The sequence below is a fragment of the Neoarius graeffei genome, chromosome 25 (assembly GCF_027579695.1).
Source record: "Neoarius graeffei isolate fNeoGra1 chromosome 25, fNeoGra1.pri, whole genome shotgun sequence".
Taxonomy (NCBI): Eukaryota; Metazoa; Chordata; class Actinopteri; order Siluriformes; family Ariidae; genus Neoarius; species Neoarius graeffei.
In genome coordinates, this window is record NC_083593.1 from 6,178,394 (window position 1) to 6,197,623 (window position 19,230).

Here is a 19,230-nt window from a genome sequence, read left to right on the forward strand (position 1 = left end):
GGGGGGACAGATGCTGCCACTATACACATCCTCCGTGCCATCACGTGTGTAAGCCGTGGATAGAGTGCAGCCTTGGTTTCCCACCAGCTTAGTGGGTCTGCGTTTCGCTGTCACCTGGCGGCAGCGCGCAGTGATAAGAAGGGAGAGAAAATAGTGCCAAGCGATTTCGAGGTCTGACTTTTTATTTGGCAACGGTTTTGTGATGCAAATATATCACTCTTTTGAACACATACTGTTTTGAGACGAAAAACGTTTTACTTTCGTGACCCCAACAAACTTGCCGGACTACTTTCGTCTGGACCAAAACTGGACAAGAACTGGACTCACAGGATGCTGTCAGGGGTAAGTCAGTGTGTTTGCATGACACTACTGATGGGGATGCCATACAGATTCATGTCAAAAATCCCGAACTATCCCTTTAAGATTGGATTTGGTGTTGAGTCATACTCATAATTGCTTCGCAACTTATTCCAGTTTATAATTCTCAACTTAAAGGGGAACAGAGGGCAATATATAGAGTAAATATAACAATAAAACACACATTAACGAACCTTATTCAGGACTTACAAAAGTTTTTTGTTCTAAGGTTGGAAAGTTATAGTGTTTTGAAAGTAGCTCGAGCAAACTATTTCCACAGTTTGAACAGCCCGCCATGATATTAATTTTATCCAATCAGAACGCACGTTCATTTTCTCTGCGTAACACTCATGACGTATGTATGTGCCCAGTTGTGTTGGCTCATTGAGGTTGGGAATAGCACGTGTGAATCGGAAAGTAGGATGAATTGTAAGTGATCGGCTACACAATGCCACAGTGTGTTGCTTTCGGGTGTAATAACAGGACCGATGGAAAGCGTAACGATCCTCCAGACGTGTCTTTTGCGGGATCTCTTCGTATGATTCGACAGAGCTGTCGCTTTCACTTGATGCGCCCGACGCCATGATTACACGCTTCTCTCCTAGTGCAGTGGGTAGGGCTGACGTCACGGTCTTTTAAAAACGGCGACGCTTGTGCCGTTTAGCGTACCGACTATTATATTTACAATTACCAAGATATTTCGTTGTTTTCTAGTATATAAATTTGATAGAATACTTAAGAATACGTTACTTTGTCACATCAGCAACTGTATATATTATATTTGGTACCCCTTTAAAAATTCTACATTAATTTTATTCACTATGTTTTTCAAACTCATGGACTCAAACACGTGACTGAAGAACACAGTTATGGAATTGTCTGCACCAAACAGGAAACACGCAAAGTTGTCCAAAATACTGGACATTAGAAGACAGCTGTCCTTTTCTTGCCTCGCTAATATACTGGAACATTGGTGAAGAGATTCTGAAACTGTTAGGACTAGGACTGTTTTGGCCTCTAGAGGCCGCTGTTATTTCCTTTTCATGTCGTGTTTATTTTGGCCTCTAGAGGCCGCCACTGTTCCTGTGTTTTGTGTTTGTGTTAATTGCCTAATTATCTTCACCTGTGTCCTTAATTAGTTTGTCTATTTATACCCCTGAGTTCAGTCCTCTTGTCACGGAGTCTTTGTGCTGTTATGTTTATCTCCAGTTTCCTTTGTACTGTGTTTTTTGATCTTCTTAGCTTTTGTATTTTTGCACTTTGCTTTTCTTTTGGATTATACTCTTTGGTTTTTTTTGTCTTTTGTTTTGCCCTGTATATAGTGTATATAGTTTAAATAAACCTTTTGATTCTTTTTCTACTTCCGCCTCACGCCTCTGCATTTGAGTCATCCCCCTGGTGGCCTAGTGGGGGTTTGCTGGATTATCACACCAACGAACCAGGTTCGAATCCCAGCAAAACCCTAACAGAAAGACTCCGTCATGACCGACTCAGCAGAGGCTGCTTCAACTGTCTACCCGGCCAACCTTCAGGGAATTATGGCAGCTTTGACACGCTTCGGAGCGACCATGGACGCTCATGGACGTACGCTCACCAGCCAACGTGAGGCCCTCGCTCGCCACGAGGAACTGCTTCAGCAAATTGGGAAAACCCTGGCACAGCTGACATCTCTGCCTGCATCTCCTGCTCCTGATCCAGCTCCCACTCCTGCTCCAGTGCCTCCTGCAATGCTGCCTTCTTCACCTCGCGAACCCAGCCTTCCTGCACCACAGAGGTATGACGGCAAGCACAGTGAGTGCCGAGAGTTCCTTACCCAGTGTCAACTCACCTTTGAGCTTCAGCCTACCACCTACACTACGGATCGCCGCAAGATTGCCTTTGTGATCACCTTATTAGCTGGTAAGGCGCGAGCCTGGGCTACTGCTATCTGGCAAAGACAGGGACCTGAGTGCTTTGATTTCCAGCTGTTTTCTGAAGAGATGCTTCGGGTCTTCGATCAGGCAGACATCAGTACCGACGCAGCCCGAAAGCTCATGTCCATCCGGCAAGGAGGAAGCGTCGCAGATTACGCCATCTCGTTCCGAACACTCGCAGCAGTAAGTGGATGGAACGAGACTGCCCTGGTGTCAGCCTTCCACCATGGTCTGTCTGACCCCATCAAGGACGGTCTGGCCTCTATTGGATGCCCAAGTGACCTCGAAACCCTCATCTCACATGCTATTCGTCTGGACAACAGGATGAGAGAACGCCTCCAAGCCTTGAGCCCCCCCAGCCTCCCTACCTCTACCTGGAGACCGTCTACCTCCTTCAGTGACTGTCCAGAACCCATGCAAGTGGGTCGTACTCGCCTCTCCGCATCTGAGAGGGAGCGCAGAAGGAGGGACAAGTGCTGCATCTACTGTGGCAAGCCTGGTCACTTCCGAGCATCATGTCCCGAACTCTTGGGAAAAGGACCGCCCCGTCCAGCCGAGGGAGGGTTGTGACGGGGCCTACCCTCTCTCCCGGACTCCCTGGCCAAGGAATCTACATCCCGGTCTCCATCTCCTGGGGTGAGTCTGTCCACTCTTGTCAAGCTTTGATAGACTCAGGGGCGGCTGGGAACTTTATGGATATTCACTTCGCCCAAAGCATCAATATACCTACTGCACCTCTTGAAGTCCCTCTGTCTGTGTCTGCCCTCGATGGCCAAGCGTTAGGTGATGGAAGAGTCACCCAAGTTACTTCTCCAGTTTTCCTCCAGTCTCAAGGTCACAAGGAAGAAATATCCCTGCACCTGATTCCTTCACCTGAGTTCCCAGTTATTCTAGGCCTTCCTTGGCTTACTCGCCACAACCCTCGCATAGACTGGGTAACAAGCCAGGTTGTGGAATGGGGCCCTGCATGCCATGCCTCTTGTCTGCTCTCTAGCTCTCCTGTGTCTCCTGCCGAGCCCCCTGATCTCACCGAGTTATCTCAAGTTCCCACAGAGTACTGGGATCTCAAGGAGGTATTCAGCAAGAGCAGGGCCGCCGTTCTTCCTCCGCACCGGGCCTACGACTGTGCCATCGACTTGCTCCCTGGGACTACCCCTCCTCGTGGCAGACTGTTTTCACTCTCTCAGCCAGAACGCAAGGCCATGGAGGAATACCTCAAAGATGCCCTGGTCTCTGGGTTTATTCGACCCTCCACTTCACCTGCTGGAGCCGGCTTCTTCTTTGTCGGCAAGAAGGATGGGGGGCTCCGACCATGTATTGATTACAGGGGCCTGAATAAGATCACTGTGCGCAACCGATATCCCCTTCCGCTGATGTCCACAGCTTTCGACCTGCTCCAAGGCGCCACCGTCTTCACCAAGTTGGACCTACGGAACGCATACCACCTCATCCGTATCCGACAGGGAGACGAGTGGAAGACTGCCTTTAACACCCCGTCTGGGCACTACGAATACCAGGTGATGCCCTTCGGACTCACCAACGCACCAGCTGTTTTTCAGGCCCTAATCAACGACGTCTTAAGGGACATGATTAACCTATATGTTTTTGTCTACCTCGACGACATCCTTATCTTCTCCAAGACCATGCAGGAGCACCGCCACCATGTCCGCCAGGTTCTCCAGAGGCTGCTACAGAACAATCTGTTCGCCAAGGCCCAGAAATGCGAATTTCATGTTCCCGAGGTCTCCTTTCTGGGATTTATTGTACGGACAGGCCAACTCCAAATGGACCCTGCCAAGACCCTGGCCGTCCGGGATTGGCCTACTCCCAAGTCCGTTAAGGAGGTTCAGCGGTTCTTAGGATTCGCTAACTTCTACCGCAAGTTCATCAGGAACTTCAGTTCTGTGGCAGCACCCATGTCTGACCTCACCAAAGGGACAGGTGGATCTTATGGCTGGTCTCCTCAGGCAGAAAAGGCGTTCAAAGACCTCAAGGACCGCTTCTGCACGGCACCCATTCTGGTTCTCCCGGACACCTCCCAACCATTCATCGTGGAGGTGGACGCCTCGGACAGTGGTGTCGGCGCGGTGCTCTCTCAACATTCGGAAGGAAAGCTGCACCCCTGCGCTTACTTCTCCCACCGCCTGAGTCCTGCTGAGTCCCGGTACGATGTGGGGGATCGAGAACTGCTAGCGGTCAAACTGGCCCTTGAGGAGTGGAGGCACTGGCTGGAGGGAGCACAACATCCATTCCTGGTTTGGACTGACCACAAGAACCTGGAGTACCTCCAGCAAGCCAAGAGACTGAACCCTCGACAGGCTAGGTGGGCCCTGTTTTTCAGTCGGTTTGACTTCACCCTCTCATACCGCCCCGGCTCCAAGAACACCAAACCTGACGCACTGTCCAGACTGTTCTCTGCCACTAACAGGGAGAATGAAGTCGGGCCTATTATCCCTGTGTCCCGGATTGTGGCCCCTGTCCGCTGGGGTATTGAGGAGGCTGTCCGACGAGCCCAACGCCAGGACCCCGGTCCTGGGACGGGGCCACCAGGCCTCTTGTACGTCCCACATCAAGCCCGGGCCAAGGTTCTCCAGTGGGGTCACTCTTCCCCTCTCACCGCCCACCCGGGAGCTCGGAGGACCCTGGACTTCCTGAAAAGACGCTTCTGGTGGCCTAACATGGAGAAGGAAGTAAGGTCATTTGTCCTGTCCTGTGAGGTTTGCACCAGAACCAAGAACCCACGACAGCGTCCCCAGGGTCTCCTGCATCCTCTGACCATTCCCCGGCGTCCCTGGTCCCACGTGGCAGTCGACTTTATCACGGGTCTCCCTGAGTCACAAGGTAACACGGTCATTTTGGTCTTAGTTGACAGATTCTCCAAGGCCTGCCGCTTCATACCACTGTGCAAACTCCCCTCTGCTCTTGAAACTGCGAAACTTTTGTTTAATCATGTCTTCCGAGTCTTTGGTCTTCCACAGGACATCGTCTCAGACCGAGGGCCCCAGTTCTCCTCCCGAGTGTGGCACGGGTTCTGCAAGGTCATCGGAGCCACTGCCAGCCTCTCCTCTGGGTTTCACCCACAGTCCAATGGTCAGACGGAGAGGCTCAACCAGGACCTGGAAACCACCCTGCGAGGCCTGGCTATGGATAACCCGACATCGTGGAGCACCTGGCTGCCATGGGCGGAGTACGCCCACAACACCCTGCAGTCATCGGCCACCAAGCTGTCGCCATTCCAGTGCCAATTCGGGTTCCAGCCACCTCTGTTCCCGGACCAGGAGGAGGACGCGGGGGTGCCCTCGGTCAACCAATATGTGAGACGGTGTCGCAAGACCTGGAGCAAGGTCAGGAAGACCCTCATACAGACCTCCAGAACCAACCAGACTCAGGCCAACCGCCATAGAAGACCTGCACACGCTTTCCGCCCTGGGCAGCGTGTTTGGCTGTCCACTAAGGACCTTCCACTGCGGGTGGAGAACCGCAAGCTTGCTCCTCGCTACATTGGCCCCTTCAAGGTGGTGCGCAGGGTGAACCCTGTCTCCTACCGGCTCCAGTTGCCCCGGACTCTGAGGATCAACCCCACTTTCCATGTTTCCCTGTTACGGCCCGTACTGACGTCTACGTATGCCCCTGCCCCTAGGAACCCCCCACCCCCCCGCATCTTCCAGGGGCAGACTGTGTTCACTGTGAATCGCCTGCTTGACTCCCGCCGGGTCCGCGGCGGGTTGCAATATCTGGTGGACTGGGAGGGCTATGGTCCTGAGGAGCGCTGCTGGGTTCCTGCTCGGGATGTCCTTGATAAAGAACTATGTCGGGACTTCCATTCGGCCCATCCGGATCGCCCTGGGAACGTCAGGAGACGCTCCTAGAGGGGGGGGTCCTGTTAGGACTAGGACTGTTTTGGCCTCTAGAGGCCGCTGTTATTTCCTTTTCATGTCGTGTTTATTTTGGCCTCTAGAGGCCGCCACTGTTCCTGTGTTTTGTGTTTGTGTTAATTGCCTAATTATCTTCACCTGTGTCCTTAATTAGTTTGTCTATTTATACCCCTGAGTTCAGTCCTCTTGTCACGGAGTCTTTGTGCTGTTATGTTTATCTCCAGTTTCCTTTGTACTGTGTTTTTTGATCTTCTTAGCTTTTGTATTTTTGCACTTTGCTTTTCTTTTGGATTATACTCTTTGGTTTTTTTTGTCTTTTGTTTTGCCCTGTATATAGTGTATATAGTTTAAATAAACCTTTTGATTCTTTTTCTACTTCCGCCTCACGCCTCTGCATTTGAGTCATCCCCCTGGTGGCCTAGTGGGGGTTTGCTGGATTATCACACCAACGAACCAGGTTCGAATCCCAGCAAAACCCTAACAGAAACATCCTTGATAACAATATTGTGTGTAATAAATATCAGGATACATGTTGTATAATGATTATTGCCATATGCCGACCGCTTCAAAGTAGGTTTAACATCTATAATTGTTTAAAACGATATCCAATTGTTGAATCATTTACTGTCCTGCCTGTCAAAACAGGAAGTGACTTACTTGCTGGGGGGCGTGTCTTCAATACGGTTGCCCAGTTGGCTCTCGTGGCTCTTGCTGCGTGTCAGGGTGATATTGGGCAGGATGTGAAGTACCTTGCGTGAAGGTGGCGGTGGCGTGCAGGGTGGCTTCAGGCGGTGCCTCCTCTTTGAGGGTGGGGTTATGGGTGGGGTGGAGGAGTGTCCATGGACACGGACAGGCCAGGATGAGTAGTAGGGACTCGGGTCTGTCAAGCTCTCCGCATAGCCATGGTAGATATGGGCCTCGTGGTTGGGTGGAAGATGGCGAGAGTGAAGGCATGAGATAAGGGGCGTGGTGGGCACGGTGGGCGTGGTGGGTGTGGTAGGAGGCCGGGCAAGAGGGGAGGGGCTATGAGGGCGTGTTAGACTTCCGAGTAAAGGGATTTGGTCTGCTGGGGTGAGACCTCCACTGTCCCGTCGAGTGGGCTCAGAAAACCAGCAACCTCCGTCCTCATTACACTCTCCTGAAAATGAAAAACCATCATTAACTCAGAAAACTTTCCTGTTTTTGTCCTACAGCCAGAGCTCCTGTCAAACATGCTGTTAGAGAAAATTAACCAACACCCTCTGACCAATCAGATTAATGAACTCAACAGCTCTGTGGTATGTGTATGTCCATGCCATGCATGTTATATTATATATTCTTTACCATTTGCAAAAATGTTCTTGTGATGATTTACAAAGCCACTTCTTACATCTGGGACTTTCTCATTTCCACATTAAAACTCGACTCCTGCTATTTGGAGCAGGCTGCCAGACCAAACAAGACGCCCACCTGATTCAGTGGCGCTCTTTAAGCATGAGAGGGCGGCGCAGAGCCGAACACACTCCTCTGCAGTGGCTCCCAAGCTCCTCATGGTCTCTCGCACCTGAGCGCTGGGCATCTGCAGCAAGGCATCCAACGACAACTTCACAGGCAGCGCCTACGCAGCAAGAGACGTCGAGAGAACAGAACAGACAGCAGGGTTGGCAAGAGAATCCACAGTACAAACACACACTCTCTCTCTCTCACACACACACACACACACACACACAACACAGTTGAACACACTGTATACAGACAGAGTTTATACATCCATTGTTTGAGTCATTTGAGTTCTTGATTTTAGGCTTTGAGTCATTTGATTAATTTGAATTCTTGATTTATGGCTGAAATCAACAATAAGATTATTTCGTTCCGAAGCAAAACTGCTTATTTATGTAAACGTGAACAAAATACTAAGAAATGGTTCATTTAGAAATCAAATGAAATCAGGCAGACATGTTTAGAGTCTTCTTTAGTTTTTTTTTTAAAGATATTTTTTGGGCTTTTTTCACCTTTATTGGATAGGACCGTGTAGAGACAGGAAATGAGCGGGAGAGAGAGACGGGGAGGGATTGGGAAATGACCTTGGGTCGGAATCGAACCCGGGTCCCCGGATTTACGGTATGGCGCCTTATCCACCTGAGCCACAACGCCCCGTCTTCTTTAGTTTTACATCAAATATTATAATACATGGGTCATTTTCAGACTTGCTGATGTGGTTTAGGACACAGTGGGACGTACTGTTATTGATAAAATTGAACAAAACCTCACAATGTTGCTAAACACTTGAACATTCTGGTGGCAGTCATCTTGGACTAGCACAATTACATTTTGTATTTAGCACAGTTGGTATCATTCAACCACTCAGGCCACGCCTCCTTAAATATGAAACCAGAACTGAACCTGAAAGATATGGATGATAAACTCAAATTTGTGAATACTATCTCGGTTGAGACAGATATTTTGATGAAATGTCGTTAAAATATCATCACTATGATATAATCGGTGCAATCGTGTAATAGGCAGCAGGTTTAATGTGAATTGGCATGTGGCAGGGTGAAAAAGTAGTGTGCCGCATTACCACCTGATGGTTACTGTTTTCTGAGAGGCTTAACGCAAATGAATTTCTCTCTCTCGCTCTCTCTCGTTCCCTCTTCAAATCCGCACATCACGTGACCTCTTAGACTAATTGAGCCTAGCCGATGATCCGATTACCTCATTATGGACCTGTACGAGTGGACGAGAGGAGGCAGTCGCTCCTGGAGTGTGGGTTTATTAACACAGGCACACAAACATTTATGCAAATGTAACTAAGTAACTATTCAAAACATCGCTCTGAATTGAGTGCTGGCTGTATGATGGATTTTATATTTTGTTTTGTTAAATGCTGTCATATTGAACTGAATGCTGTAACAATAAATACTGCAGTGTCATTGTGTTCGTAATAAATCAATTATCTTTGAAAATTCTCCTATCAGAGTTCATGCCCAAGTACAGATCACATGTTTAAAGTCCATCAACTTCACTACTACTACTATTACTACTATCACTATGGCTACTACTATGATTATTACTGCTAGTCCAAATATTATTACTACTACTACTACTACTATCATTCCTACTACTCCTACTGCTATTACAACTATTGCTACCACCACTATCACTACTACTACTATTACTATTATTATTACTGCTAGTTCAAATATTACTACTACTACTGTCACTACTACTACTATTACAACTATTAGTACCATTATTGCAACTATCATTACTACTACTACTATGATTATTACTGCTAGTCCAAATATTACTACTACTACTACTACTACTACTACTATTGTTACTGTTATTACAACTGTCATTACTGCTACTATCACTACAGGTACTACAATGATGATTACTGCTAGTCCAAATATTACTACTACTGCTACTACTATTATTCTAACTGTTATTACAACTATTATTACTACTATCACTACTACTACTACCATTATTGTTACTGTTATTACAACTATTATTACTACTACTACTACTACTACTACTACTACTACTACGATTATTACTGCTAGTCCAAATATTACTACTACTACTACTACTACTACTACTACTACTATTGTTACTGTTATTACAACTGTCATTACTGCTACTATCACTACAGGTACTACAATGATGATTACTGCTAGTCCAAATATTACTACTACTGCTACTACTATTATTCTAACTGTTATTACAACTATTATTACTACTATCACTACTACTACTACCATTATTGTTACTGTTATTACAACTATTATTACTACAGCTATCACTACTACTACTACTACTACTACTACTACTACGATTATTACTGCTAGTCCAAATATTACTACTACTACTACTACTACTATTGTTACTGTTATTACAACTGTCATTACTGCTACTATCACTACAGGTACTACAATGATGATTACTGCTAGTCCAAATATTACTACTACTGCTACTACTATTATTCTAACTGTTATTACAACTATTATTACTACTATCACTACTACTACTACTACTACTACTACTATTACTACCATTATTGTTACTGTTATTACAACTATTATTACTACAGCTATCACTACTACTACTACTACTACTACTATGATTATTACTGCTAGTCCAAATATTACTACTACTATTACTACCATTTTTGTTACAGTTATTACAACTATTATTGCTACTACTATCACTCCTACTACTACTACTGCTATTACAACTATTACTGCCACCACTATCACTACCACTACTGCTGTTACAACTATCACTACAGCTACTCCTATGATTATTAGTGCTAGTCTAAATATCACTACTACTACTACTACTGTCACTACTACTATTACTAACATTATTATTACTGTTATTACAACTATTATTACTACTACTATCACTACTACTACTACTACTACTATGATTATCACTGCTAGTCTAAATATTACTACTACTACTGTTATTGTTACTGTTATTACAACTATCATTACGACTACTATCACTGCTACTACTACTACTACTACTATTACTACCATTATTGTTACTGTTATTACAACTATTATTACTACTATTATCACTACTACTACTATCACTACAGGTACTCAAGGATGATTACTGCTAGTCCAAATATTACTACTACTGCTACTACTACTATTATTGTAACTGTTATTACAACTATTATTACTACTATTATCATTACTACTACTACTACTACTATTACTACCATTTTTGTTAGGTTATTAAAACTATCATTACGACTACTATCACTCCTACTACTACTACTGCTATTACAACTATTACTGCCACCACCACCACTACTACTACTACTACTATCACTATCGCTACTACTATGATTATTACTGCTAGTTCAAATATTACTACTACTACTACTATCATTATTATTACTGCTTTTACAACTATTACTACCACCACTATCACCACTACTACTATTACTACTGTCACTACGACTACTACTATTATTATTACTGCTGGTCCAAATATTACTACGACTACTGTCACTACTACTACTATTACTACCATGACTACAATTCTTATTACTGTTATTACAACTATTACTACTACTACTGTCACTACTAATACTATTATTACTATTAAGAAGAAAAAGAAGCCTTTATTTGTCACACGTACACTCAAGCACAGACTTAAGCACATAGTAAAATTTGTCCTCTGCATTTAACCCATCTGAAGCAGTGAACACACACATGCACACACAAGTGAGCAATGAGCACACACACATACCCAGAGCAGTGGGTAGCTATGCTACAGAGCCCGGGAGCAGTTGGGGGTTAGATGCCTTGCTCAGGGGCATTTCAGCCCAACCTCAGCCCAAGGCTGCTCCATGTTAACCTAACCTGCATGTCTTTGGACTGTGGGGGAAACCAGAGCACCCGGAGGAAACCCATGCAGACTCCACACAGAAAGACCCCCGTCGGCTGCTGGGCTTGAACCCAGAACCTTCTTGCTGCGAGGCAACAGTGCCAACCACTACACCACTACTACTATTACTACTACCACTACTACTTGTAGTATTATTACTAATGTTACTACTACTACTATCACTACTACTACAGGTAGTTGTCGACTTACGACTGCGTTTGGTTACGACTGACCGGTCGTAAACCGATCTGGTCGTAAGTCGGCCTATGTTAAATGAACGTAAGTATATTGTGATGTGTAATGATATTGTAATCATCTTAAAGTCTTATTTTATTAACATTTTCTTATTTCATTATCTTGGCTTATTATTTGGTTTAAGTCAAACACTGCATACTCAGGGGTGAAAGTAACTTTTATTTCTTGCCGGTATATTATTTTGAGTCATAGTGCGCGCGCACAGTGCGCACCGAAAAATACACCTAATTATTTATTATTGTCTACTTATCAAGCATTCACTAGGACTTCTTATCACTCAGTAGTACTAGTATAGTACTTTTTTATCACACTATCACTCTTTCATCCACCTGTATCAGTTTTTGATTTTAAATAAATTGCAAACACATCATTTCAACAACACAATCATTTTAATAAAAAATTTTTTAGCTGAACAGTCGAAAACTAACTTTTCATTTTGGACACTGGACACAGAACAGTGTAACAGAACAGAAAAGTGAAAGTTACTTTGATTACCAGCTGCGCACGTTATAGCACAAGATCTGGTTAAGCCGTACGCACGCTGTAGCTCGCTCATTGTTTGTCCAGCGAAACACTGCACACATAATAGAAGAGGCTGGATGCAGTGTTGCCAGATTGAACGGTTTTAAGTGCATTTTGGTGGGTTTTGACATATTTTGGGCTGGAAACCGTCAGCAGTATCTGACAACACTGGCTGGATGCTGGGCGCTGCGGTGGAAACTGTCGTATGCTCAGCTAGCTCAGCTGGGAAACACTTGCCAGTCATAACCAGACGGTCGTAAAGTCGATCGGTCGTAAGTCGACGACTACCTGTATTATTACTTCCATTACTACTGTTACTACTACCATTACTATCATTACTACAATTTCTATGACTACTTGTATTCCTCTTAAAGCTATACAGCCTTTCAATTTCATAAAATTGATGAAATTTAGTTTCCTCTGAAATTTGGTCATTGTGATATATGTTTATTTCTGTAATATCTCAAAAAAGCCCCCCAAAATCAGGCCTTTCTGTGGCTGGGAAGTTATTTAATTATGTGCAAATAATGTGCATGAAATCGCTCGTTTCACGCAGTCAAGCAGACAGAGGAAGTCTGTGTGCGCATGCGCAGGTTTGCCTGCTTCTTCTTCTTTTCCTTCTTCTTTTGGGTTTTACAGCAGCTGACATCCACAGTGTTGCATTACTGCCATCTACAGGTTTACCTTTGAGCGTGCACTGACAGTTCCATCATTCTGTAGCTAAACGAACAGCTGATCACACCGAGGTGCTCGCTGACCGCCGATATTTATTAGTTTGGTCCTGCGTTTCCTTTCCTTCGTATAGAACATAACGTCTTTTCTTCTCGCTTTCCGTTACTGTAGTCGATCTTTCACGTTTCATTCACACACTCACGTCCTCCATTTTTTCTCTCCTGTTTCAAATTTGTATCCCACAATGCTTTGCGCGAACGGGGAAAACCCAACACGTGATGCATGATGTAGTATCTTGAATTGGGTCATGGTGAAGCAGGAAAAAATAGCAGAGAATTTAGGGCCATGTGGCCCTAAAGTCATTAATTGTTCTATTTAAAAAAAAACTAATAAAATTGGAAGTCTGTGATTCGAATTCAGTAGATTTCAGTCCACTAAACGAAAATAATTGGGTGTCGGGGAAAATTCTTTTTATGACCTACACTTGAAAAATCTGAAAGGCCATCTACCTTTAAGGTCCTAGGCAATGGTCGGAGGTGAAATGTAGAATATCAACTTTATTGTCTAGAAGAACGACCCAAAAAGCGAATTCAATCTTCCTAGTGTTTAATTTGCACCCTAAAATTGAATAAAACGGTTAAAATATACTGTTTTGCCCAATTTCCGAAGGTTTGTTTACATCTCACTTATGTGCACTTTCACCACTAGGGGACCGTCGTCGTGACGTCATTCAAGGCAAACAGACTGGGAGCAGCTCTGTGTTTACTTGCAAACCGAGCACACGCGTACAGACTTTGGTCGTGAGAGGTTGTGTAAAATGTCTGAAAGCGATAGTGATTTTGAAGTAGGAACTCTCCAAATTGAATATCGAGAGGTGATATGTATGAACCTATGACCGTTGCGAAGCAATCGGTGAATGTGGCTCACTGGTTTGACCATGCAGCCTCGGAATTGGACGGCGACTCGGCCGACTCTGATCGCGGTGACCCCGGACCTTAACAAGACTTGCCCCCAAACGATTCATCCTGGTAGTTATGATAAATTCCTACTTTCGTTGTAATACTAAATAAGAGCCCTTTTGAAGAATAATTAAACCGCCCTCCCTAGTGGATATAGGGAACGATTACTTGACAGTGCGCCGGTAGGCCACCTTAGCCTGCCATTATACTATTTATAGCCGACTCTAAGCGAGGAAATATCCCTTTGTCTCATTTCCACAATGATTGTACAGGATCCCTCAGGATTCTTGACTTGTCAATTGCAAGCAAAAGTAAAAATGTTTACCTCCAATCTTCTCCTTTTTGCTTGAGCGTTGCTGCTCCGTTTCTTCTTTGACTGCTTGATTTTGTTTCACGCACACAATCCACTCTCTCCGCCTCATCTCCTCTTCCGGAAAAAGCCAAGCCTCTGGCTTCACACGCACAATCCACTCTCTCCGCCTCTTCTCCTCTTCCAGAAAAAGCCAACCCTCTCGCGCTGCCTCTTCTCCTCTTTTGGAAAAAGCCAACCCTCTCGCTCTGCCTCTTCTCCTTTTTTGGAAAAAGCCAACCCACTCGCTCCGCCTCTTCTCCTTTTTAGGAAAAAGCCAACCCACTCGCTCCGCCTCTTCTCCTTTTCCGGAAAAAGCCAACCCACTTGCTCCGCCTCTTCTCCTCTCTCGGAAAAAGGTAAAAACTTCTTCCTGAACTGGTCCCGTTGTTACAGTTCACTGCACAACAATAAGGCATGTTTTTTCTTTGGAAATTCCCGAACGCATGTCTGCACTCAAGCCGAACGGCAATGCAAGTAAACGGAAGTGGACTCAATTCAAGCGGTTTGTTTGTCTTGAATGACATCACGCGCCGAGTGGTCACGAAAATCGCCAAACAGAAATTCACCGCAATCCGCGCTAACATATTTTAATTATTACTTATTAACAATATTTCTTGGGACCAGAAGAAAATTACACAGGATTTTTTAACATATAAAGTTTCAAATGAGCATAAATTGAAAACCTTTGCCTATGATCTTTAATACTACTAGTCCAACAACAACAACAACTACTACTACTACTGCTACTATGACTATTACTAATACTAAAATATTACTGTTACTACTATTAATCCCACTACTGATACGAATACAAACACTACTAACACTACAATATTACTAATACAGCCCTGAACACTCGTATTAACACTGCTATAATGGCCATAATGTAACTGCTATGAAATGAAGTATCTGGTATCTGATCCAACTTAAAATAGTATCTCTGAGCCAACAGAGTTGTGTACCAGTGTCCAAAATCAGTTTTTTTTTTTCAGGATTTGATCATTTCCTTCCTCAGGTAGGAGAACATTTGTACACTGTATTCACTTAGCAAAGTCACAGAGCTGTTAAACAGCCGACAGTGATGCAAGACTGAGTTTCTACCAACTGAGAAGGAACGGTTGTAGGAAAAACAAAGAGAGACATAACTACACACACACACACACACACAAGGGTGTAAGTGTTAGGACTCAGGAGTGCTACAAACGCCAGCCACGATTCAGGACAAATACAAATGATATACAAAGACTAACTCGCATCACATATAAACACAGAGGTTAGTGAAAAGTTTGTGCACCCTTACAGCCAAGTATTGGGTGCAGAAAAAGCTCAGAAATACTCATTTGATTACTCACTTCAGTACTGCAGTCTGATCTTTAAAAGTCGCACGGAACACAGTGGCGTGATACGATCCTGTCTGCGAAGTCGGTGTGGCACTATGGTGTGGCATGTGCATGGCGAATCACTGATTTGAGCTGGCTCTTTGCACTAAGCTGACTAATCTCTGGAACTCTCAGCCTAAAAGGTTCTGTCTGAGAAGTAATTAAGTGGGTGTTGGTAATACTAACGCTATCACGTGCTGTTTGTACAATCTCATGAACTGGCTGATGAACCTGAGTTGCGTGCACTGTGTTCCAGCTGGAAAGCTGATGGATAGCGCTGAGTCATTAACAGTAGATAACCGAGTTCGATTATTTTGTCCAGAGTTGAGGGCATCTTCACATGTACGTATCTTTCTCAGTTTTGGCAACTGCAAAATTCTGTGCACAAAAAAACCAAAACTTTGGACAAAGATGGAGACTCACACTGGGGTTGGTTTACAAATATTGAATTGTTTACCTTGTAGCTAGCTAACAGTCATGTTTGTGGGGGTTTTTTAATTTAATTTTATCAGTTTGTCACTCGCAATCCTCCGAGCCAAGAAGACGAGAGAAACAAAAACAAGAAGACAGAGTCATCTATATCCCCCGCTCTATATACAACTATATACCAAGTTTCAAGATATTATTTGTCACATTTTTCAAGTTCTGCTGCAGGAAACCAACCCGACCTCTTTACACTGACCTCAGCAGCCCATGGCATAAATCCACCGGACCTTTGGTCCAGGTGAGCTAAACGTTAAAATTTCCCACATTTCTTAGTATCAAAAGGCACATATACATTACTTAATCAACACATAGACCAACTGTCAAGACCGTACCGCTCATAGTTTTCAAGTTCTGCTCCGGAACCAAAACCTGAGAGACTAAGTCTGAAATTGTTTCCATGGAAACATGAAAAATTAAAATTTCTCAAATTTCTTCTTAGCATGAAAAGGCACATCTACATCACCTTGTTAACATGTATACCAAGTTTCAAATCCGTATCATGAATAGTTTTGAGTATATGCTCCGGAAACAAACATTGCTCTTAGAAACGAAGTCAAAATCTATTTTTTATGTAAAAATTTGAAAATTTGTTTTTTTTCAAAAATCCAAAATAGCAAAAGGCACCAGTTCACATGTTGCTTGATATGTGTACAAAGTTTCATGAAGATATCTTCAGTAGTGGCGGCACGGTGGTGTAGTGGTTAGCGCTGTCGCCTCACAGCAAGAAGGTCCGGGTTCGAGCCCCGTGGCCGGCGAGGGCCTTTCTGTGCGGAGTTTGCATGTTCTCCCCGTGTCCGCGTGGGTTTCCTCCGGGTGCTCCGGTTTCCCCCACAGTCCAAAGACATGCAGGTTAGGTTAACTGGTGACTCTAAATTGACCGTAGGTGTGAATGTGAGTGTGAATGGTTGTCTGTGTCTATGTGTCAGCCCTGTGATGACCTGGCGACTTGTCCAGGGTGTACCCCGCCTTTCGCCCGTAGTCAGCTGGGATAGGCTCAGCTTGCCTGTGACCCTGTAGAAGGATAAAGCGGCTAGAGAGAATGAGATGAGATGAGATCTTCAGTAGTTTTAAAGATATGGCCCGGAAACGAAAATATGAGCGGATGGACAGACGGAACCCGTTTCTATATCCCCCGCCCAAACGAGGTTTGGACACAAAAGACAGGAAGTGAGAAGAGAAAAGTGAAGAACATAAAAAAGAGAAGTGAACAGAAATAAGTAGAGCGGAGAAAAGAAGAGGACAAAACGAGTAAAATCATAGGAAAGAAGAAAGGACAAGAGACGAGTCGCTCTCATATCCTCAAGAGAGAAGAGAAGAAAAGACAAAAGGAGAGAAGACACAAAACAAATAAGAAATTAGGACACAAAAGACAGGAAATGAGAAAAGGGAAGAACAGAAGAAAAGAGAAAAAATGAGAGGAAATGAGAGAAACGATTCAGAGAGGAGACAAGTGAAGATGTGAGAGGAGACAATGGGAAAGAAGAGAAGAGAAAATGTGAGCAGAAACAAAACGAAACAGAAGATAGGCCAAAAAAGACAGGAAATGAAAAGCGAAAAGGGTAAGACAAGAAATAAAAAGAGAAGAGGTGAAAGAGGAGAACGAGTGGTTTTATGGTATGTATCAGTTTTTGCAGAGCGATGAGTAAAGAGACAGACAGAAACTCAGAGTGTTTTATTCTCAACTGGTCATAACTATGTCCTAATCTCTCCACTCAGCAGGACTCCTCATCTTTAGGGACTTGGTGTTTGAGTTTAGTGTTGTTAAATGTTAGTGGTTAATCCAACATTTATTTTGAAGCCAAATCCAGGATCAATTATTGCAACTGCAAACTCCACTAGCGTCAATACCCCACTGCAGTTCACTAAAGCTAATCAGCTACACACATGTACACATCGCTAACGCTGCGTGTTTGTGTTTTACCTCTATGAGCTCGGCTCTCAGGCTGACCGTGCGTAGCCAGTCCCCCAGGCGTGGGTACGTGTTCAGGGCCTGCGGTCGCTCTGTCTCCGGAACTTTCAACTTGCACTGCAGCTGTTTGCAGATGTACTTCATGAGCTTCACCTGCAGGGGGCGACAGAGAACCAGATGCAGGAGGGAGGGGCGGGTTAGCGGGGGTAAAGAAATTCTTAAGGCTGCTTTTTTTGGATTTGGACACATATGTGGAAATCATTATTAATTTACGACGACAACGGGTCAGGATGGATTTTACAGGCCGAGACGTGTCCGATTTGAGAAATCCGTCTTTGATAAAGACAGTGATAAAGAATAAGTTTCGAGCAGGTTGAGTAAACAAAGTGTTAAATATTAGGTTTATGTTTTACAGTAACATAACATGCATTAGTTAACATTAACAAGCCATTCACTTCAGAGGTAAAAATCACTTGATTTATTTCAGTGTTAACCAGAGGATTATTTACACCTGCATTATCTGGTTTTTAATCCATCCATGACGAGACATGAGTCCACATAAATGACCAGAAATTCAATTCCAATATTACTAAATCTCAAGAAACCAATCTGTTGAACTCAAAGCTCAATAGTTCTGAATGGAATCCACCTCTACAATCCCAATTCCAAAACAGTTGGGACACTGTAAAACAGAAATAATAAAAAACAGAATGTGAAGATTTGGGCGGCACGGTGGTGTAGTGGTTAGTGCTGTCGCCTCACAGCAAGAAGGTCCAGGTTCGAGCCCCGGGGCCAGCGAGGGCCTTTCTGTGTGGAGTTTGCATGTTGTCCGTGTGGGTTTCCTCCGGGTGCTCCGGTTTCCCCCACAGTCCAAAGACATGCAGGTTAGGTTAACTGGTGACTCTAAATTGAGCGTAGGTGTGAATGTGAGTGTGAATGGTTGTCTGTGTCTATGTGTCAGCCCTGTGATGACCTGGCGACTTGTCCAGGGTGTACCCCGCCTTTCGCCCGTAGTCAGCTGGGATAGGCTCCAGCTTGCCTGCGACCCTGTAGAACAGGATAAAGCGGCTACAGATGATGAGATGAGATGTGAAGATTTGCAAATCATGGAAACCCTATATTTCATTGAAAATAGTACAAATCAAATGTTGAAACTGAGTAGT

General features: G+C 44.4%; 1 protein-coding gene across 1 annotated transcript in view; it reads right to left on the reverse strand.

The window, feature by feature from the left end:
- Positions 1–19,230, reverse strand: part of ksr1a (kinase suppressor of ras 1a) — a 63,294-nt gene that overhangs the window by 19,392 nt on the left and 24,672 nt on the right. The window contains exons 2-4 of the mRNA XM_060909622.1: positions 18,080–18,220; positions 7,595–7,742; positions 6,803–7,283 (exon numbers count right to left, since the gene is read on the reverse strand). Of these exons, the coding sequence (XP_060765605.1) occupies positions 6,803–7,283; positions 7,595–7,742; positions 18,080–18,220 (770 nt within the window). The remainder of the gene's footprint in view (positions 1–6,802; positions 7,284–7,594; positions 7,743–18,079; positions 18,221–19,230) is intronic.